The sequence below is a fragment of the Gilbertella persicaria genome (assembly GCF_025201335.1).
Source record: "Gilbertella persicaria strain CBS 190.32 chromosome Unknown B0P05scaffold_33, whole genome shotgun sequence".
Taxonomy (NCBI): Eukaryota; Fungi; Mucoromycota; class Mucoromycetes; order Mucorales; family Choanephoraceae; genus Gilbertella; species Gilbertella persicaria.
The window spans coordinates 94,866-116,029 of record NW_026251994.1 but is presented as its reverse complement, the minus strand read 5'-3'; the positions used below and the strand labels follow the sequence as shown (position 1 = coordinate 116,029).

General features: G+C 36.2%; 7 protein-coding genes across 7 annotated transcripts; 1 reads left to right on the top strand and 6 right to left on the bottom strand.

Annotated features, from left to right (window-relative positions):
- Positions 1 to 390: 390 nt before the first annotated feature.
- On the bottom strand, positions 391 to 2,414 carry B0P05DRAFT_573420 (VTC domain-containing protein; the record flags this gene model as incomplete). The annotated part of the gene is made up of 2 exons (XM_051581509.1): positions 391 to 489; positions 537 to 2,414. 2 exons carry the CDS (start codon positions 2,412 to 2,414, stop codon positions 391 to 393), a joined length of 1,977 nt encoding a protein of 658 aa, XP_051432662.1.
- Positions 2,415 to 2,484: 70 nt separating this feature from the next.
- On the bottom strand, positions 2,485 to 10,486 carry B0P05DRAFT_550873 (uncharacterized protein). The gene is made up of 23 exons (XM_051579293.1): positions 10,343 to 10,486; positions 8,736 to 10,288; positions 7,210 to 8,686; positions 6,633 to 7,183; positions 6,448 to 6,580; positions 5,818 to 6,400; positions 5,612 to 5,771; positions 5,448 to 5,569; positions 5,340 to 5,397; positions 5,210 to 5,287; positions 4,721 to 5,164; positions 4,640 to 4,667; positions 4,529 to 4,587; positions 4,448 to 4,484; positions 4,370 to 4,394; positions 4,109 to 4,317; positions 4,003 to 4,062; positions 3,831 to 3,957; positions 3,633 to 3,789; positions 3,376 to 3,578; positions 3,292 to 3,328; positions 3,135 to 3,244; positions 2,485 to 3,076 (listed from the first exon to the last, which is right to left on the bottom strand). The coding sequence occupies exons 2-23, from the start codon at positions 10,099 to 10,101 to the stop codon at positions 2,585 to 2,587; spliced, it is 6,516 nt and encodes a 2,171-aa protein (XP_051432661.1). The 5' UTR covers positions 10,102 to 10,288; positions 10,343 to 10,486; the 3' UTR covers positions 2,485 to 2,584.
- A 263-nt stretch (positions 10,487 to 10,749) lies between these two features.
- On the bottom strand, positions 10,750 to 10,977 carry B0P05DRAFT_474670 (uncharacterized protein; the record flags this gene model as incomplete). Its single annotated transcript, XM_051574800.1, has 1 exon — positions 10,750 to 10,977. A coding segment is annotated over one exon (228 nt), but the record flags the coding sequence as incomplete, so codon positions are not given.
- Positions 10,978 to 12,437: 1,460 nt separating this feature from the next.
- B0P05DRAFT_550859 (camp-dependent protein kinase 6) lies at positions 12,438 to 14,276 on the bottom strand. The gene is made up of 5 exons (XM_051579292.1): positions 13,999 to 14,276; positions 13,823 to 13,948; positions 13,320 to 13,774; positions 12,974 to 13,266; positions 12,438 to 12,919 (listed from the first exon to the last, which is right to left on the bottom strand). The coding sequence occupies exons 1-5, from the start codon at positions 14,213 to 14,215 to the stop codon at positions 12,562 to 12,564; spliced, it is 1,449 nt and encodes a 482-aa protein (XP_051432659.1). The 5' UTR covers positions 14,216 to 14,276; the 3' UTR covers positions 12,438 to 12,561.
- A 1,170-nt stretch (positions 14,277 to 15,446) lies between these two features.
- On the bottom strand, positions 15,447 to 16,430 carry B0P05DRAFT_474455 (concanavalin A-like lectin/glucanase domain-containing protein; the record flags this gene model as incomplete). The annotated part of the gene is made up of 2 exons (XM_051574793.1): positions 15,447 to 15,995; positions 16,044 to 16,430. The coding sequence occupies 2 exons, from the start codon at positions 16,428 to 16,430 to the stop codon at positions 15,447 to 15,449; spliced, it is 936 nt and encodes a 311-aa protein (XP_051432658.1).
- Positions 16,431 to 17,224: 794 nt separating this feature from the next.
- B0P05DRAFT_550858 (uncharacterized protein) lies at positions 17,225 to 18,337 on the top strand. Its single transcript, XM_051579291.1, has one exon. The coding sequence runs from the start codon at positions 17,382 to 17,384 to the stop codon at positions 18,312 to 18,314; it is 933 nt and encodes a 310-aa protein (XP_051432657.1). The 5' UTR covers positions 17,225 to 17,381; the 3' UTR covers positions 18,315 to 18,337.
- A 1-nt stretch (position 18,338) lies between these two features.
- Positions 18,339 to 18,856, bottom strand: B0P05DRAFT_550857 (uncharacterized protein). Its single transcript, XM_051579290.1, has one exon. It carries the CDS (start codon positions 18,708 to 18,710, stop codon positions 18,363 to 18,365), a length of 348 nt encoding a protein of 115 aa, XP_051432656.1. The 5' UTR covers positions 18,711 to 18,856; the 3' UTR covers positions 18,339 to 18,362.
- Between the last annotated feature and the right edge of the window lie 2,308 nt (positions 18,857 to 21,164).

The following is a 21,164-nucleotide window of genomic DNA, read 5'->3' as shown; positions in this document are numbered from 1 at the left end:
TACCTTATTTAGATTTCAATAGATCAGGAAATGCTTTTAATTTCTCAACAGTTCTATCAGCTTGGCCATTAAATCAAGCGCTTGAAACTTCTATTATTGCTCTTTCTTTATTGTATATATCATCGCTTCAAGGAAATAATCTTATATCTATTGATTTTCCTTCATGTGGAATGACACTTTTCGTGTTCTACATGACAATCATGTAATGTTGCCGTATTTTAGACAACTTATGTTCTACTCCTTCCTGCCGCAAAGCTACAGCTAATGTGTAACGTCTGAATAAATGAAAAAGAGATATAGTTTATTAAAATTGAGCTTCAATAATATTTTAACTCAATAGTGCAACGTACTTGACCAATAATCTGTTTTTGCATTAACCCACTAGCAGGACTATACAGTGCCATTATTAGGCTGCTTCCGTGTTTGATTGTTGACTCCAAGATAAGTGTCCGAAGAAGGTGGATTTCGATATACGAGAACGAAATTAAGCTATACTTATTAAATATATGCAATCAAATAAAATAAATAGTACTTACTACCATAGCTCCTACAAACAAAGTGCAGAGTCCGATAGGTCCATAGAGATCATCATATCTTATATGCGGACGAGTACTGATTTGATATGCACGATAACGATTTCTTACATAGGCGTAGATGGCAATAATCATTGAAATACCAAAAAAAGTGACACCTGCAATTGTACTCGTATAATTGCCAAAGTTCAAGAGTGTTAAAGCAGCTGTCAAAATGAGAGCTGAGAATTGTAACCAATGAATAAAGGTACGTTCATTTGCGAGATGTTGTTTAGGCTCAATAGTATACCCCCGTGGCTTGTCCTTTTTCTTTTTCTTCTTTTCCTGCTTCTTTTCTTCGTCTTCCATTTCAATGACTGTGGCCCTAGCTTCGTCGTTTTCTTTAACGGTATCAGCATCATATACCATATAAGCATTCGATGAATCGTCGCGACCACCATAATAGAAGTCAATAAAAGATTGAACACTGCCTCTATGACGGGATCTCAATCCTCCCTTCATACTAAAGCTGGATGTTAATACGCACTCTGATGAAATTTGATCACTAAAGTTTTCTTTTTGTAAAGAATGACGATGACATTCTATCTCTACATAATCAAGAAACGAACCGAGGCATTGTGATTTCACCATATCCATTCCTTGCATCAATTTTTTTGCTTGTGTTATAGAGCGGATATCAATATCAAGTTGCGAAAGCCACCATGGTAAAAGGGGTAATTGTGAACCCCAAACTTGTGCTACACCATGCAAAAAAATTGAAAAGCGAGGCACTTCAAACACGAGTTTTGAATCAATTAACTGGGATAGCCATTGAGGCATTTGGTTTATGTTTGCTTCTAGAACAGCATGCGGGAAACCGTTCTTTTCTTCGTTCTCGCCTTCTTTTGAAAAGCAAATTTCAGTATCGAGAGAAACAAATGCCTTGTCCTGAGATGATTTGAAAAGAAAGCGTTTGGAATTGACGCATAATCTAGGCACAAGCGTTTTACTGAATATGGCAGTTTGTATTGTATGGAAAAGTGTGTAACAATTATCGACGTAATGCTGATCGAACTTGCAGGATCTGAGAAATTGTATGTAATCCGTCGATGAATAGGTTTGCGATAAGAAACTCTGTATTTTGTCTTTTTCGATTATCATATATTCTTGTGAGATATTCGTATTGCTGCGAGCAGTGCTACCATATTGATCTATCTTGAAGAACATTTGGTTTCGTGCGGCCAAGCTCTCAGTCCGATAATGACTGATAGCTCTTGCTTCGTCATCATGCTCTAAGCATGAAGAGTAAATATCAAAATTATCATTGTCAAGATAGGTTGTAGTTGTTGGATGATCCTCCATTTCAAAGTTGAACATCAGCAATGACTTCACCTGACCTAAGTTGTGTGGATGTATCCAATATTGAACTCGGCGATCATTTTGGTTTAGTATGTTGGACACCTTTTCATTTATCTTTGTGCAACTATGCATTAAAATATGTGCTTTTATCAGAATAGGATCAAGTCGTTGAACATCCAGAAAACGGGTCCTGCATATTTGTACCAAAAGCTGCTTTTGCTTCTTGTCTGTCAGTTTATCATGCTCTTTTATCAAACTATCCAATGCTTTATAGTTGGTACGGATATAATGGCAAAGCTGCTTTATTTCAGCTATAATTTCATAAAGACCATCGCTTGTTGAGTCCAGAAGGCTTTCTGATGAAGATGCTTGCTGTAGGAGAATGTTTTGGCATCTGCTCAGCCTAGTTTCTATCTCTCGACATTTTTTGTTGATAAACAAATCTACTTTAGCTGCTTCTATTCGAAGAGCAGACTCAAATTCTTTTTCATCTTTCAAATTCCATTCTCCCTTATGGCATTTTTCAATAAGCCCTTCATACATTGGTTCATAAGCGACATACTCTGCTTGCCATGGTTGATATATGTGATTACGAAACTCTATTGAATATGACATGTTTATTTAAAAGAAAAAAACCGAGTAGACACTCTCTGTCACTTTGACATGATGAAAAACTGAAATCTCGCCAACCAAATTGAAGGCGTTTCAGATAGTTAGAGTTTTTGAAATACAAGGTAAACAGCATGCACTATAGGAACATGGCCATGATCAATTGTCTCAATATCAATCTCCTCTTCTTCCTCGTCTTTCTCTCCGTCTCTGTTTTTATCTTCTTGCTTTCTGTCTTTAGAGTAGCCTTCTGGAACTGTCACAACCATTTCTTTCAATCGAATTAGGTCTCTTCCAACATGTTTCCCTATATCTTCTTGAATGAGCATTGACATTGGCCATAGTTTTCCCGTTATTGGGTCACGAATATCTTGAGTACCGACAATCAACATGCCCTTGGGGGCAAGCTTTGTTGTAGCTTCCTTAGCTAGAGAGAGAACAGTTTTTCGGTATTTGTCAATATGTTTCGGCAAAACATTTTCTAGATGGCCCGAGACTATCAATGTTAAGTCGCCAAATGTATAGGGCTTCTTTTTCATCATGGTGTCATAATGTACTACATCTTCAGACTCCTCACTCAATTCAGAAATCAATCCCTAAATAAATGTGTTACTCGAGAGATGCGGGGAGGAAAAATATAAATATCTCAAGTACCAATTTCAGTAAGGTCTTGTTGTTTTCTTGTATCCTTTTCAATCTCTGCTGTTCGTATTCGGATAGCGGGTTTTCTTCATCTACTTCAGTTCTTATTTGATCTTTTTGTACTACTTTGTTGTTAGATTCATTTCTTTAGCAATGGCATATATTTTACCTGTTTTATTTGTGCTGCTTGCTAAATTTACTGATTCCTAAGGAATAAATTAATACTGTTTGTGTATCAGATGTTTCTTCTTACACCTAGATCTATTTCAATATGCTCCCAGTTGCCATCATCTTTTCCGAACCTTTCAACCATACGTGAAATACATAATTGATCAAAAGAGTAAGCCTCTGTAGGTTTAAATATCCATACAGTTCCCATCACGACACTCTTTCTCATAATAGCAGAGGAAGGCACACCACGTACAGTACGCTTTACGTTGACTTCGTCTTGAATATCTATAATAAGAAACATAAGCTTATTTATGCTTGGTCATCATCAAATGTACGAACCAGTGTCCTGATAATCAATGAGCATCTTATCTGTATCCTGTTTCGGTATCTTTTTGAAAGTTGCAATGAACTCATGAGTGAACACCAAAAAGTCATATTGAACACACAATACAGAGCCCAATCCAAAAGCAGAACAATAGCGCTGTCTTTTGACAATCTATTGACATATGAGATCGTTGTTGGATTTTGTAAGCTTACCAATTCCTCAAGCTCAAATCCATTATCAATGTAAAGTCGCATCAAACTGAATCCAACAGGTATGTAAAAGCAGTGTTCTCGGTTATCACCAATACCTAAAGTCACTCTTCTGCTCATTTTAAGTAGTCTAGAAAAAATGCATTAAATCAACGTCCTATGCTTATCAAAGTACCTCCAGCTTTCTTGAACAACTTTGGTATATTCAGTTTTGAAATCTTCTATGTTTGTAAATCTACAAGTCGAGTTAGACGGATACAGTTTCTCTTATAGAGCTATACCTAGACAAATCACCATCCAGATGCGTAGAGTAAGCAACACAATCTTTATAAGGTGGGTGTGAAAGGATATGATGGAACGATTCATCATTAAACAAAGTACCAGATAGATTTCGAGAATCTGCTTGGGCAATGATGGGTCGATATTCTGCTGAAGTCAAACCAGGAGGTATTTCAAAGCAACAGTTGCGTTGTGATAATGTAACAGCAGCCTAAAAAAAGTTATTTGTCAAAAAACACTTGAGTAACATTAAAAAAAGTTACCGGATTGATATCAATACCGCAACATCTATTAAAAAATGTCATTATCTCCTATTCTTTCTTTGTCAAAATACTGCTTACCTTCTTTGTAATAGAAAACATTCGATAGCATCTGTACCTGTCCTTCAGTGTTAAATCTATGAAGGATCCAACTGAACTTACCTCTACCAAGGAAATTTGACAAGACTCTTTCATCTTTGCTTGTATACTTTAATATGGCCCTGAAATACAGAGTTAGTGCAAAATAGTTCTTAATTCTTGATCAGGACATACCTACGAACCGTTTGAGGTAGCCAAGTACCTAATTTGGAATATTGTTTGTTAGAATAATATCGAGCCAAAAAAAAGTCTTACCATGATAATCTGTTCCTGAATGAGATGCCCAACGTGGTGCTCTTCCTGGTATATCAAAATAAGTCGAGTCAAAAGTAAGTGAAAACATTTGATGCGGCTGCGGTTCGTATGTAGACAGTCGTGGCCCATTTACAGCCTGACTGAATTTGGTTGAAGACAAGGTATCTCGTGTAAAATAAGGCTTGTGAGAATAATCATCAATAGGCCCAACATAATGATCTTGCTCTGAATCAAAGCTATCTGATGTGCATGGCTTTCCATCGTTGTCTATCAGCAAAGCAAGTTCAAAGCATGCATTACACATAATGACTCCTCCATCGTATCCCTTTCGCCAATGATCAGCATCATAAGTACCACAATAGCAACAAGATACAGGCATTGTTCCATCTGCAAGCCTTCTGCGTCTACGTGGAAACAAAGGCTTTTTCTTCTTTTTGGCAGCATCTTAAAAAAAAAGTCAATTAGTTCATCAGTAAATAGTTTACTTACTAGCTGCTCTTGTTTCTTCTTTGATTCGGGCTGCCTCTCTAGCTTTTTGAGCTTCCATCTCTTTAAGAATGGCGAATGCTAAAATGAGGGTTAGTGCTTTCAAAGAGAGAAATATGCTTGTGATGCTTACATGTTTCTTCAAACTCGTCTTCGTTATGTTCATGATCTTCAGGAAATTTCTCATAGCACTAAATATTTGTTAGTCGTGATTCCTTAATTTTTTAGGGGAAAGAAGTACCTCTGTACATAAATCAAACGATTGGAAATAGCTTTTTGAAGCACAAGAAACACATGTAAACCAAGACTCATCGCTCAGCTTCTTTTCACACCCATCACAATTGAATATGTTCACATAAGTATCTATGCCAATATTAGACATTATTCAGAATATATCTGGCCTACCCTTTTTGTTATAGTAAGCTTCATGGACACTGCACCAAAATATAACACCACTCTTAAAATAGCTCACAGGTTTTTGAGCGCAAGGTAAATGATAGCTTTTGCCACATTTGGACTCAAAGCATCCAATCGTCGCACCCTTTTCTTTACAACCATGGCATCTCTATTGTAGAGTATCAAAATCAAATGTTCACAATGTAGTTGCTTACCATTCCTCTTCCACGTCGCAAAGCAAGGGTTACATTATACCATTTACCTTCAGGCGTACAAAAGACTTCAGGCGAATATCTAGCGCATGCATCATGAGCCCAAAACGATCGCTTTTTCTCAACACCATTTTTGTTGAATGTTGAAATGATGAAAGGACCAATAAACTGACCGAGTTCTTCTGAATTGTCATCATCATCATTACAGAATGCACAAACTTTTCTCCTTCTCCACATCTTTAGAAGTTTATAGCCTTGATCTGGCTTGACAGGAGTATCGCCTTTGAACACTTGACTAGCGTCAACAGCTATATCTTTTCCCGCCGTAGTTGTCTGAATTGTCAAATCAACATTATCTTTTTGTGGTTTCTCAGCAGCTATAGGATTTTCTCCTTCAATTGGAGCTTCACCTGTCGCTGGATTAGATTCACTGTTAGTCGGCATTTCATCCAAAATATCTTCTTCCCATATTGTGACAAGTTCGCCTTTAATTGGCCTTGGCCCTATGGCTGCATCAATTACTGACTGAACTGCAAAACTAGAGCGCGGATGATGATGCCAGAAGGGAAAATTTTGATCGAAACATCTGTAATCAATTAGAACTGATAAAAGAAAAAAAAAAGAGCACATTACCTAAGGCAAAGTTCAAAGCTCTGCATTCCATTTTCAGATGGAGATGTCTCGCAATAAGTACAATAGTATCTGAATTGCTTAATCACCACGCTACACTGATTACAATTCACATGATTTTTGCATATATCAATAACTAAAAAAAATAATATCAATAAGGTATTCATTAATTACACAAATACACTTACTTCCTTCTGACTCTTCTTTGCTAGATTCTTGGTCTGCACGAGATGCTTCTTCATCCGAGTTCACATCAGCTAAAGTAATTCTCTTTCTACTATATCTGTTGATAAGTGTTTTTTGCGGCTGCAATTGCTGATCAGTAAGGTGAGTCCTACAGTCCTCTTCTGTGTTCTCTGTTTGCATCTTTTCATAACGCTCATGATATGTGGGTTCAATGCATAGCACCTCATGGTCATTATCAATTGGTTGAATTCGTCTACTGCCTAAAGTAATGTATTCATCAAAAGCATCAAGCCAGCCGCAATAATGAACCTTGACTTTGTTTTTATGCATTGACACAAGTCTTCCTTCATAGAGTTTTTTGTCAAGATGTAGCACAGTAACGTGTTGCATATAGCTATAACCATAAACGTTAGCCACAAACTTGTGGTCTTTCGGTGCTTTGGCCTGAGCCAAACGAAGTGAAATGATATGTGGTTCATTTGTAGTTTCCTCAGAAGACATGCAACAGCTAGATGCTGAATTTTGCTTCTTTCTTTGACTGGCTGATGTATTTCTTTTCTCTTTGTAGATTTTCCAGACTTCTTGAGTACATATTTTTTTGAACCAGAGTCATCCTCATTATCCTCATCATCCTCATCATCCTCATCATCTTCTTCATCATCGGTAAAGTCAGTATTGTTTTCGTTATCACTTGTGTCGTTTTTGAGTGATTTGTTTCTAGTCTTGCTTTTTGCTGAATGTTTTGTTTTCAATTCTTTTCTTCGCTGCTCTTTCTTTGCTTTTTTAGCAGCTATGTCATCTAAACTTTCAAGCATTCCTAGTTCAAGATAGTCTTGTGGACGAATAATCGTATGATTCTTTTTCTTTTTGATATTGTCTGTTATTTCAGGATTTGATTCAGGCATCAAGAGGTCATAGACTTTCTTTTTGTTATTCATTGGTGCCTCAAAGTTCAAGTTGAGTGCAGACTTGCTATTAGCGTCTGCTGAATGATTCCCATCGTCTTCTTTTGGCGTTTCTGATGCAGCACGAATTCTGCGACTTCCAACCATGATCCACTCATCGTAGATATCTGCCCATCCGTCATAATGAACTTTGACTTTTCCTGGCTTCATTGCGACCAGTGTCCCACGTTCCCAAAACATTGTTTTTCCAGATCTTGTGTTAAGGATTTCAACTGCTTGATTATATACGTAGCCATAAGGATTAGGTACAAATCCGTTTTCGTCTTTTAGTTGTCGCATTGCTCTTCGTGTAGCAAATGCACCAGTGGTCAAAAATTCGTTTGGCCCAGCATCTTGCACAGTTTGACTTCTACCTGTAACACTCAAAGTTGAATTTTTAGGAGCTTCTTTGTTCACAAATTCTGGATCTGAAGGCTTTGATATTGGTGCTGTTGTTGACTTCTTGCTTTTTGATGCCTTTTGCTTTGTCTGAGATTTTTGTTTCAGTATGGCATTAGTGCTCTCTTCTGAATTTTTTTTAGATGAAACAACTGTTTCTGTCAAGTCTGTAGAGTTTGTCTTGTCTAGGGAAGATGCTTGACACTTTGATTTCTTTTCTTTCTTCGGCTCACTAGATTGAGTATTACTTGAGTCTTCTTGAATATCAAGATCAACCTTGTTTTCAAGCTTTATGGCTTCTTCTTCTTCATCGGTCATTACTCGCAAGCGTCTACTACCACTGGGAAGCCATTCTGATAAACTGAGACTAGGGTACCAGACTCGTACTTGATCATTGCGCAATTCCCTTAAATATCCCACGCATTCATCTTTTGCTTTTCTCTCGCCTTTCTTTTTGGTAAAAAATGTAACAGAAACAGCGCGGTTACGACGATATCCAAAGGAATTAGGTCTGAATCCATATTCATCAACTAGTTCACGAGCTAATCTCCGCGTCATGAAAATCTCATTGTTGTTGAAGATCTGTGTCTGATCTTTATCCAAGGTCTGACTCACATAGTCATCACTTGTCTTTTTGTGAGTAATTTTTGGAGGACGAATAATCTTTGCTTCAGTCTCAAGTGGCTCAGATGGCATTACTGTACAAGAAGTACCTTTGTTAAAGTTAGCTAATGTACCTTGAGTTATTTTACAATAAAATACCTTCAACATCAAAACTGTCGATACTATTTGAGTCTTTTTGACAAGAATTAGTGGCATCAATGTCTTGATGAGTTTCTACGCCACTATGTTCTTCTTCCGAAAGCACCCTTAGACGTCTGCTTCCCATGATAATCCATTCTTCTTGGTCATCCCAACCATCGTACTTAATTTTCACTTTTCCTTTTTCCATCATTTCCAAAGTACCTCTGTACCAATGCCCGTTGATGTTCAAAACTTCAACAACTTGTTTATGGACAAGTCCATGAGGGTTTGGGTAGAATCCAAATTTGGGATCAGCGAGTGTCTTAGCAGTCCTTCTAGTCATAAATGCACCAGTCGTATAGTGCTTAGTATCCTTATCGTTATTCAAACCTTTGTTTTGTGGCGGTTCATTAGATACAGTGATAGCTTTCTTCTTTGTAGCCATTATTTTGAGATTATTTTTGACAGAATAAGCAGATTTTGTAGGAGGAATAGCGTCTTGTTTTCTGCTGATACTTGTTTTATTTTGTGCTGTCTTTTTCGCATCACTCTTTGAGACTATAATTTCTTTTGCATCGTTGCTAATAGTGTCTTTTTTCGTGTGACCAGTTTTAGTCTTTTTGAATACTTTTTCTTTTGGCGTTTGTAGTTTCGTGCTTTCGTTGTTATTGTTATGGCATTTCTCAATAAAACTAGCAAAAATTTCATCATATTGAGATTGACAACTAACGCATGATTTGACAAGTTCAAATGGACCACGATCTTCAATCTTGAAACTGCTTTGAGTTTCACAGTCTTTGCAAGTTTCGTCCAGTTTTGAAGCTGCTGATTTTCTTTCCTCTTTGTTTGGATGATCAATCATTCCCAATTCAATCCATGGGCCTAACACATCATCGTCGGACTGTAAAGAAACAATAGATTGTATATCGTCATCATCATTGTTTGCCTCTTCATTGCTATCTTTACTGGTAATTTCGGCTGAACATAAACTTTTTTCTAACGAAACAGGTAATTTATCTGTTGTCTTATTAGCGTCAACGGATCCCTTGACATCCCATCTGGTCTTTCTTCCATTCTCTGTTCGGTATTTGTGCATAATGTTATCAGTGATAATATTAGCCTCATGTTTATCTTGTTGTTGTATATCATTTTGCGGTATTTGGTGAGCAAACTTTAAACTAAACTTTATTCCAACACTGGCACTTATCGGATGGTATTGCGTTTCTGATGTCTTGTGTTCATCTCGGTGTTTTCTCATCCGGAATAGTCCAACAAAAGGCTCCTCTGTCAAATATTGTTGTCTTAAAGATTTCTCTTTCACTGTTTTTGATATTGACTTTTCGATAGGGCCCTTATTTCTGCCTTTCAGCAATAGCTTTCCCATGAAGCTGCCAAACTTTTTACTCTTTTGTTGACTATCAGCATTTTCATTGTTTGGCACACTCTGCTTGTAGTATTAAACATCGTAATACCGTGTGGGATACTTACTTTTATTTCGTTGACCACACGACGTGTCAGTTGCTCAGTTTTGTTGTTAGGTATGCAACTACCTTTTCATTTTCTTTTAGGTACTTTTTGATATAAATATTTAATGCTACTTACTGTCAGCTGCTTCTTTACAGGACTTCCAACTACTCGGAAAGCTCTTGTCGCTCATTTTTGGCGTAAAATGCACTTCTTCAGGATTTGATAAGATGAAAAAAATTGACTTGAATAAAAGGAAAAAGGGAAGGGCCTGTTTGTTCTCAGCCTTTTATTTATATACCAAAGTAGAATTATTTGTATCAATACTTTTTCTGTACAACATTCACATTCGAAAACTTGACTCGAACAAGTTACTGCTGCCACTATGCAGATGAGGGTTCTGTCTGATTTCTAAACCCAGGAGGTTGTTGTATTTTTCACCAAAGTTGAAAAAGGCTCAATGATAAAATGAGAAGAATTAAAACCCAGCCTTTTCCATTTTTTTGAGAACCATCAGCGCAAAACTGTTTGTCTGAAATAGTGAAGCGGCAGGTGAGGAAAAAATGTATCAGAGACGACAAGCGAATTTATAAGATGCAGCTTTAATAATGAGGAGGATATATATTGGCTCCAAATGAGCCATTCCAAGATTGTCTTCTTCTTTTATGAGCTTCAGGATGATTGGGTTTACCAAATCACTCAAATTAGCCCCAGGCCTGTCCAAGTACCGATGGCCAGCTTTAGTTTTAGCATGCTGGTCTTTAAGTACGACGATATTTTCGATGCAATTTTTGATCTGATTTTATCTCATACATAATCTTAAGCGTTGGTCTATATTCTAGCTTATTTGAAAGGGAGTACAGTACCTTTGATTCAAGACAGAACTGGACCAGTGCAGGTATATAATCCTGTCTGTCTTCAAATTCCTGCCGTATCAGCAAAGAAGACTCCAGAGAAAAATCAAACAACCCTTCTTGTTTGTACGATAGATTCCAAAGATACAGATGAACTCCTTCAGATTTTCAAAAGTTAGTATTACCGCATTCTCTTTTAGAACATTATCTGCTGCATTTTGAAAAAGCTTTTTGAAACTTTCTTAACTACTGGTGTTTTATAGTTTTTTCTCTTCATCTGTCAAGTTCATCTGCTAAAAAGGAAAACCTTAAATGCAAACTAGCAGCCACGAAATAGGTTGGCGCTTTCTCGTAAGAAGTCCTTTTTATCCAGATAAAAGAACATCAACTTCATTTTGAGGAGTTCTCTCAACTAGATACATCATTCTACGAGCTTCTTTCTATTGCCAAACATTCCTTTAAGTTAGTCAATCTATTTTGTATCCCCTTAATTATTCTCTACAGTGTTCTATATTTAATTCAAGAGCTTTCTCATTCTATATCTCTTTAAAAAATGGCTGATAGCATATGCTCCCACAGCATAGGGCATGAAATTGACTAGTAGGAATAACTCAAAGTCAGTGAGGATATAGCAGTCATGGCCTCTTTAGTTAGTAATATGGGTATATATTGAAGTGCATCGTGCTGCAACTAACTTTTCAGCGACAAATAGCATTGTGTTTTATTGTACAAAATCTGATTGTTTACTGGGATTGATTACAAAAAGGCTTCAAAGTGACAAATCTGAATTCGAGGATCATTTGTGTTCTTTTCTGATATGACCTGTTCAGCCATATGTATTTTTGACTAGATTATTGCTCATTATCTAATAGCGAGAACCAAGAGGGCGCCAAACACAAGATCATGATAGAGCATCGGCTGCTTAAACTAGGAAAACAGTATGTAGGACCTTCTACAAGCTTGAGCAAATGACATCAAGGCAAAACAGTCTCGATAGACATCTTGCTGGCTATCCAGGCAAGTCGACTCTCTTTTTCATTTGGCCGCGTCGTAGCTTCGGTTAGGTGCCAAATCTACGGAGACCGTCTACCGCAATGTCACCCCCTTGTCTTACTAAGTCCTGCGACATAGTCTTAGGGCACATAGGGGCCGTAATCAGTATAGATTACAAGTCTGTATGGTACTGCATTTGCTCATGAAGGAAAAGGTGCTTATAGAAGTAAAAAGGGAAAAGAGAATAAAGACATAAGCTTATGTTAGTGTCTAGTCTTTCAGCAAATAATAAGATAGAATAGCCTGTCCAATTTATTCTACACAAGGAGATTTAGTCGGACTTTTTTGATTTATTGCCATAAAACGGAATGCCTCTAGGCGATATACTGTACTCTCTAAACACGTAAGTGGTATTCTTAAACCCTTTTTTTATTTTCTTGAGAAATATCCTTTATGGGCATAAACAAAATCATTATATACAAAAAGAAACATATATAGTCATACATACAACTGTACAAAAGAAAAATCAATAATTAAAAGTCAGGGAACCTGTCTTTGTATGGATCTGCTTGTGTGACACCGTAAGGATAGAATTCTTCAGGATATTTGTCAAAATTACTTGCATCACCTTCACCTTTCAAATGAGGAATATGTGGAGGTCTAATCTTTCTTTGAAGCAACTTTTCAAAATCAAGAGGACTAAACCATTTATGTTCACGAATATCTAGCCATCCTCGCTTCAGATTACCAAAACGCTGTGATAAATCTGTAGTAAGCAAATGTTGGAGTAGGTCCTTCGCGGTAGAGTCAATAGAAGATGGATATGAAGGTGGTGTTGTTAAGATCTTTTCATATAGTCTAAACTGATTTTCATCGTAATAAGGTGGATGACTAAACAAACTAATAAGTAAAAAGAAAAAAATATTGTATACCATTCCAACTTACCCTGCAAGCATTTCAAAAATAAGAACACCAAATGCCCAGTAATCAGCAGCTTTACCATAACCTTTTGTCTGAATAATTTCAGGAGCAAGGTAATCAGGTGTGCCGCACAATGTCCAAGTAATATCAGGTACTTTTTTGGCAAATCCAAAATCAGTAATCTTGATATGTCCATGCATATCCAAAAGAAGATTTTCAGGCTTTAGATCACGATAGACAATATCTTTGCTATGTAGATAAGAAAGTGCCAGCAATACTTCACCAGCATAAAATCGAGCTACTTCGTTTGAGAATTTCTAATTCAAAATGATGCATAAACAAATGTTACTATAACTCCATACTACTCTACCTTTTGTTTTCTGAGAACAGTAAAAAGCTCTCCGCCTGGTACGAAATCCATGACCATGTATAAGTTTGCAGAATCTTGAAAACTTCCCCAAAGATTAACAATAAAAGGATGCTGAATACTACTTAAAATAGCACGCTCGTTATTTGTATGCTCCACTTGTTTCAACTTAACAATCTCTGCTTTTTTGAGCACTTTGAGCGCATAGTAATGATTATTGATTTTAGATCGAATCAAATGAACACGACCGAAGGAGCCTGTGCCCAAAGTTCTTTGGATATCAAAATTCTGTAATTTCAAATGACAGCGCGGACGTGTGACATCTGAGTCAGTAATCTGTTGATCTGTTGAATTTCTATTTGCATGGTCTTCTGAGTTGGCACTATGATTGTCTTGTATGAATGAACCACCTGGTGTTGCTGGTGGTGTTGAGGGTAATTGCTCAGGATAAAATGGTGCTACAGGTATTTAAGTTTCAAGATAAGCATATTGAGTAACCTACTTACTATAGTTTGTACCTGATTTTGTGGCATGTTCTTCAGATGGTCTCGGATTAGTATGATTAGATGAGTTTGTGGTAATAGAAACCACACTGGCATTCTCTCTAATGGGTTGTGTCTCTGTAGGGGGGACTATAGATAAATGCATCAACATATACCCTCACATGATAATATCAGCTTACCTGGAGGAGGTTCTACATAGTTATCATTTTTATCATCTTTATAGCCAAAAATGTGAGTAGCAAGATTGTGGGTTGGTAGTGCGTTAGTAATTGCGTGGAATTTTCCATGATGGCTTTCATTGCTACTAGTGCTGCCAGACTTTGACTTACGGCCGTCGTGATGAAAAGAGAATCTTGGTTTAGCTTTATCAACTAATTTATTAATTATAGTGGGCATATGTGTTTGTGACAAAAAGAAAGTGAGAGAAAGGAAAAGTAAAATATCGAATTTATAGGAAAATACCTGAGTGAAACAGTGGATATGCTGTGTGTGAATAAGTAGGTGACTTTAAATTAATGAGCTAAACAAGTTTGCATTGATAAAGGGTTTTATATATTGCTTGATTTCTTGAGAAGGGCTTCTTTTCCCTTTTTTTTCTTCTTCTTCTTTTTTGATGAGTAAGCTTGATCTCATTTGTTTTTCTTTATCAATTAAAGCGGAACAAAGCAAAAGTGATTGTATTATTAATACGGATATTCTCTTTCTCTTTTTTTTTGAGCAATGAAAGAATTATGTCATCGCATAAACTCAGAAAAAAAATAAACCAATTGGTTTTTTGATTTATGACATATTGAAATACAGGTGAAAATCGACGATAGATATCAACTAAATCAGCATTCTTTTTTTCAATAAAGTATATGTGGCAGTAAAGAAGAGCATTATTCTGATTTTTTTTATCATTGACAAAAACTATTACACGAGAATATCGTAAGATTTACAAGATACTTGGCGGTTTGGTTTCTTGTTCTAGAGCAAGCATTTTCCCTCTTTGTTAGTCAAAAAAGATAGAGTTTTGTGTTACAAAAAAGCCATGTTATTGATTAGTTGTTTTTCGTATTTATTATGTTAAAATTTTCAAACCCATGCTTTGCTGAATCTTGAGGGATCTACAATTGAAATAAAAATGTTTGATTTAATGATAGCATATCCATTAGGTTGGAGAATACATCTAAAAGAAGAGAAAAAGGGAGTAAATAGAATCAATCTACGTCATTAGTAGTAAATCTTATTTCTTCTATTTAAGCTAGTTTTTACTTTTTCTGATATAAATATTTTGTTTATTCATTGTTTTCTTTTTTAGCCTGTTATATGTTGTCAATGAAAACGCTCAAAGTTCTCTTTGTAATTCAATACAGCAATTGGATCAGAATGACATTTGAATATTGCTAAAAAAGCAATCGCAAACTAAAGTTATGCGCTAAGATGGATTGTAGCGTGTTTACGTAGATGCAATTCCGAGTTTCTGGATTTGTTTAAGCTTTTTCCGGCGATTGCAAATGAGATACTTGAAGCGATTGAACTTCTTATTGGTTGAATTGTCGTAGAAATTGATTTCATTTGATATGTCTTAAAACAAGGTTGTATTATAATTCACAGGCAATTTATTGTACATTCTAAAAAAAAAATATTACTGATACACACGAAGATAGTTTATATCCCAGTAGGCTTCATCAAAAGCACCAGGTGTGTTCTTGACATGATCAACACAAGTAGAAGGACAACCGGAACTAATGTAAGCATTGCCTGCCCAATCACCACAAAACGTCAAGTTGATAATGATCTTCATGTCTTTGAAAGAAGTAGCCTTACATTGAGTACAAAAAGGGAAATGAGCGACGGGTGTACCCCATTTGGCGGGATTAAGTGCTTTCCCGGAACGAATGTCTTTAGGAATAGAAGCACGAGGGAAAAACCAGACTTGAAAGCCTTTTTTTATATCCCAGAGCATGGCATAGACACCACCTTTGTTCTTATTGAAACCAGCACCGTACGAACTTGTGCTTGTATCACTTATGCTGCAGCCATTGTTCGGAGGTTGCTCAGGATCATAAGCATAACAGTTGGGATATTGTGATTTGAGGCCTTTCATGATCTGTTTAGCGCCTGCCATAGTACACGTATTACCAGTGTGAAGGGCAAGTGCATTCACCTTTTGCTTGTTGACGCCTTCCAAAATCTATCAATGAATCGTTCATGATCAGCATATATACCTAATCAAACTTACATCAATCTCACCATCAAAAGGCCAGGAAGAACCCATCATCCAATAAGCTGGCCAAGTACCGCAACCGCTAGGCATGTGATTTAAATCGAAAATGAAAAGACCTTTGTGGTATGTTTCCTTGGACTCAAGGCGAATAGAAGGACGTCCATTAGCAGCCACTGTTTTATTGTCAGCCTTGATAATAACACGATTGTTTTTCACAAAAGTTAAGCCCAATGATTTGGCGTTAACAGCATTTTGATATTGAACAAAACCATGAGTAGGATCAGAGCCAGAAAAATAATTGAACTTGGAAAAGAAACTAGAACCACTGTATTCCGTTTTTAGAGAGTAGCAAAAGACAATATGAACAAATGCAGTAAGGCAAAAAAGAACAGTAAGCTTCATGATAGCTAAAGGAAAGAAAATACAATTGACAACGGCTTGGTTTATTTTTATAAAATATCTGGATCCAGCGGTTAATAAATCAATTTTATAAATCAGACTTCATCTTTTTTTTAGGTACGGAACTTCCATGAAATTGTTGTGATCCGAGAGGCTGTTAAATGATAAACGCTTTGACAGCAATCAAACCGAAAATCTGGAGCCTTTTTAGTATGTGGGGAATGGCAATACCTGATACGTTATTCGATACATGAACTGCTGCTCCTTTCTATTCAAATTAGACTGCAATTGCTTATTTATATTTATGTGCGCATACTGAATTTTGAGCGCGACCTTGAAAGTTTTTTTTCTGTTTACCTCGCGTAAAGAACCTGTCCAATGGTTCTTTTCAATTGCAAAATCAGGGGCATGCAGCGGATAATAAATTCGGGTAAATTATCCCATTTGAATTTTTTTTCTCTTCAACATGCAGAAGTTTATTTTAAATATCAAGGTGTAAGCTCAGAGGAACAACCTCTCAAGGTTGACAATAAGAAGCCAGTGTGACCATGTTAACGACGATAAAAGTGTTGTTTACTGGCCACTCCTATTTTTTGAGCGAAAAAAAACAGAATCTCTGTAAGTTTAGAGAGATTAAAATTCAAGGTTAAAATCACGCTATCCTTATACAAAAACAGTAGCAATTGTAGCACATAGCACATTTTCATAGAGGAAATACACAGTTTGACAGGGAAAATTCAAACTGTTGATACGTGGTATAAATAAATATTGTGCAGCAATAATAAACACAAAACAAATAAGTTTTTCTCCCTCTTTTTTATTTCTTTCCTTCTCTTTCCTTTGTCTATCAAGTAACCCTAAAACAGGGACAAGCATTATCTCCCCTTTCTTGTATATCTTATAGCTACTTGCGGTATCTATTTATATATATATATATATTTCTTTATCGTACATATGGAAACAGTCAAACCCAAACGCTTTTCATTTTCTGGCTTTGGAAGTAGTCTTACCAGAAGCCTATCATTTAACAAACCTAAAGAAGAAGAAATTGTTGTGCTTCCACCGCAAGAAAGTGACGATGAACAGCGTAGAAATAAGAGAGCTCAGAAATCCAAGAGTCTATACATTAAATCGTTTAGAAAAATTGGAACCAGCAGTGATGAAACAACACCTAAAAAGACGGAATTCGATGCCGCTGAAGCAACACAGACAAACAGTAAGGAAATAAAAAGTTCTATCCGACGATCTCTATCAGCTGTCTTGTACGCAACTCCACATGCAACATCAGGAAAAGACGGTAACAAGCTTGTTCCTATCTTAGTTACACCTGGTCTTTCAGAGTCTGTAGGTGGTATATTAATCAGCGATGCTGGAAAGAGTCAAGAAAAGGAAGAAGGAGGAGGAGGAGGTGAAAATAAAAAGAAAAAGAAACCTGTTGAATATGATAATACATTAGAGGTCTTTCCAAACAAAAAGAATGATGCAGTGACAATCTTATGGCAAGGATACGGATATACTGTTTTATACAGTGGCGAGGAAGAAGAAGTAGCATCTGAAATACTGGAGATTCAAGAAAATGTGACTGAAACGCCTCAATACTTGAAATCACGCTTTGAAAAAGAGACTTGGACATCTTATCGTGGTCTTATTCACCCACTTCATTTGTTTCAAGATAAGGACGAAGTCACAAACCGAGGTCGCTGGGCAGGATTAAGTGTTTCTGAATTAAGACGCTATTATGATAACTATGGCTCCATGATGCTAAAAATCCGAGAAGCTAGAATGCTTCAACAACAAAAACAATACCATTGTATTTCTGATGCAAAAAAGGAATGGATTATCATACCAGCTACAGAAGTAGAGCAGAAAGAAGACAAATCACCTTAAATATAGATACCCCTTTAATATATTCTTCAAATAAAAAAGTCTGTTTATTTAAATATCAAACGTTGTCATAATATTAAGGAAACCAGCATGCATTTGGTTTGTTAGATGTGAAGCAATAGCATGGCGACTTGCAGGAACACTTTGTAGAATACAGAGATTCAATGAATCAATGCTCTTATACAACTTTTGAACGTCAGCAGCAATCAAAGGCTTCAACAAAGGCAGTTCATCCAATTGTGTTCGTTTTCCAGCAACAGAAGATAAGGTAGAGATAATTTCAGGCGCAAGTTGACCCAGTCCACTGAGAATGCCATCAATTTCATCACCAGCCATACCATTAACACTAGCAGTACCAGGATGACTAGCAGTACAGCATGTCTTTGCCACTTTGTCCATACTTGTTTCTAGAGCTTCAATTTTAGTACCAATGAGACGAGCACCTTGATAGCCTTGTTCACTTGTAAATCCATCTACCTTTTGTATGTGTGCTTAGTTATTGATTGTATATACATTTAGACTTACATCAATTCTTACAGCCCGAAGTTGGGATACAGCAACACTCATATTATTGGTGCACACTTCAACAGCTTTAGAGACACCCGCATTTGCTAGAAAAGCATGAACAATGAGCTTGTCATGTTGACTACGTACCTGAAATAGCAAATGAAGCAGCAATGACAAACAATGTAGATAGAACACGCATACTCTTTTTTGTCAACAAGAGAAAGAAAGAGAAGTCTGTCTTCATGAATTGAGGAATTGCATTCAAGAGTAATATAGAGAGCATATCTTTGAACTGTAATATTATTCTAGATTGTAAAATTCCTGGCCAATGTAGCACACATTTAATCAATAGAAACACCAGCCATTTTTGTTTATTGATAAATAAATTGTAGTACAAGGCTGATATCTTTTTTACATTCCATCTCAGTTTATAAGGAAAATCGATCAAACAACCATTCTATCCACTTAAAATAACCATAAACTTATTTATAGATCTTGGCCATGTTTTTTTTTCTTAAATGTGTCTCTGAAAATACACATGCTTGAAAACTAAATTCTAGAGATTAAGCAGAGCATGAGATACATGAATGATATTTATAGTGTTACTTACATTAGTCTACAAGAAAGAGCAGAGAATAGAAGGGAAATAAAAGAGAGAAATAAATTAGTAACAGATATGAACCAATGTAAAGTATTGACATGGATACAAAGAGGTAGTTGAATACCACTATCTTGTCAATTGCATTCATAGCACTACACAACATGACCAACCGATACCAAGCTGTGATTGATGCCAAAGGTTGCACCACCAAGTACTAATTTTTTTCTATTTTTATTATCTTTAAATAAACATCTCAACAAATGATCCACAAAAAACTGAGCGCGTTTATGCATCATCTTGGCATATTAAAGGGCTCTTGGATCATGATACCTTTGTTACTGAGTTCGAATGACAATAAACTTGACTAATTTTTATTTCTGGTCAGTGTATAACTGCAGCCAGTGTTATAAAACATCACTTTAGAGAAAGAACAATACAATATAATTCATAAGATACGCATGGCATTGGCTAAATAGATATGTCTTTTGTCAATGAAAAATGTGCTACGATTTGACGTCATTAGTAGCACTTTATCTTTATATTGAAGCAATAATCTACATGCTAAAATGAAATGATGGGGGGAGTACAAACAATTTAATCATTGTTCTTTATTTTCCTAAAAGGAAAGAAGCAGAAATTGCACACGCGAGAAAGTGTCCATCATGATTACCAGCAATACCATTTTTGTAAGTAATAAGAGAGCGATTTATGCTATCCGTATATTCAAAATTAAAATTATCTCAATCTTGGTTTGATTTATTATCACAAGTTTTTTTTTAAAAAAAATGTCAGGAGAGTAAATGCATTTGGATGAATCAATTGAATGCATGTAAGCCATTTTATTACAAGAAAATAGAATCTCTAACCAAAAAGAGTCCTTAGGGGGACCTTTGCCTCGATGCTCAAAAGGCTTCTTCTTGGAATATATATATATATATATATTCAGACTAATGATCTCACTATAGTCGATGAAATTAGAATAGGAAATGAGGAGCCATGTTTAGATTCAAATTTCGAGAATATTCAAATCACGTTTTTGGACTGTCTAGACCCTGTTCATTTACAGTGCGGCTGGTACATCCACGAATAATAATAATAATAAACCTTAAACTTCATCTCTTTGAGAAATAAATGCAGTTGGATTGCTCTTTTTCTATACCGCTTTTATCTAATATTCAATTATCACACAATCGCGCACAAATATATATTACAAATCCATTTTCCCATTTTTGACTCAACTTGACGTCTAAAGACCCCAATGTAGGCGCTCAGACACCAAGTAATACAAAGAACTACTTGTTACATTACGTCCATATTGTAGCAATGCGCCAAGCGTGCACCTATATTGGATCAATGCTCCAAAAGTTTAGCGGTAGTATGTAAACTAAAATTCATCAAGCACTAGCAAATAAGGGTATTACCCTCCTGGAGAAAGATCGTTTCTGTTCAGAACTTGTCAAATATATTGATGCTGAATTTCTCCTCGACGATATTCAATCAGACGCAATCAACAAAGATAAAGTTGACTTGAAACTAGTCACATTGCTTCGTGATATAGATGACAGAACTGACAGACGAGCTTTAAAGATCGAATGAAGAAAAAAAAACAACCAAAGAAGGTGACATAATCATTGAGATGTTTGCCAAGCAAAGTTGCTCAGTATTGTGGAGATGAACGTCTTCTTTTCCAGTCCATCATCTCATTTCCATTTTCGTCGATAATATCTTAACCATTGGTGAACACA

What these genes read in the sequence shown, in the direction of transcription:
- B0P05DRAFT_550873 (XM_051579293.1), bottom strand. Translation starts at nt 10,101, where the DNA reads ATGGGAAAGCTATTGCTGAAAGGCAGAAATAAGGGCCCTATCGAAAAG. An exon ending in AGCTTTGAACTTTGCCTTAG is followed by an intron (nt 6,401 to 6,447) that starts GTAATGTGCTCT and finishes AATTGATTACAG; the next exon opens with ATGTTTCGATCAAAATTTTC. An exon ending in AGAAGAAACAAGAGCAGCTA is followed by an intron (nt 5,165 to 5,209) that starts GTAAGTAAACTA and finishes TTTTTTTTTAAG; the next exon opens with ATGCTGCCAAAAAGAAGAAA.
- B0P05DRAFT_550859 (XM_051579292.1), bottom strand. Translation starts at nt 14,215, where the DNA reads ATGCCCACTATAATTAATAAATTAGTTGATAAAGCTAAACCAAGATTC. An exon ending in AAAATCAGGTACAAACTATA is followed by an intron (nt 13,775 to 13,822) that starts GTAAGTAGGTTA and finishes AAATACCTGTAG; the next exon opens with CACCATTTTATCCTGAGCAA. An exon ending in ATTTTTGAAATGCTTGCAGG is followed by an intron (nt 12,920 to 12,973) that starts GTAAGTTGGAAT and finishes TAGTTTGTTTAG; the next exon opens with TCATCCACCTTATTACGATG.
- B0P05DRAFT_550858 (XM_051579291.1), top strand. Translation starts at nt 17,382, where the DNA reads ATGGAAACAGTCAAACCCAAACGCTTTTCATTTTCTGGCTTTGGAAGT.
- B0P05DRAFT_550857 (XM_051579290.1), bottom strand. Translation starts at nt 18,710, where the DNA reads ATGGACAAAGTGGCAAAGACATGCTGTACTGCTAGTCATCCTGGTACT.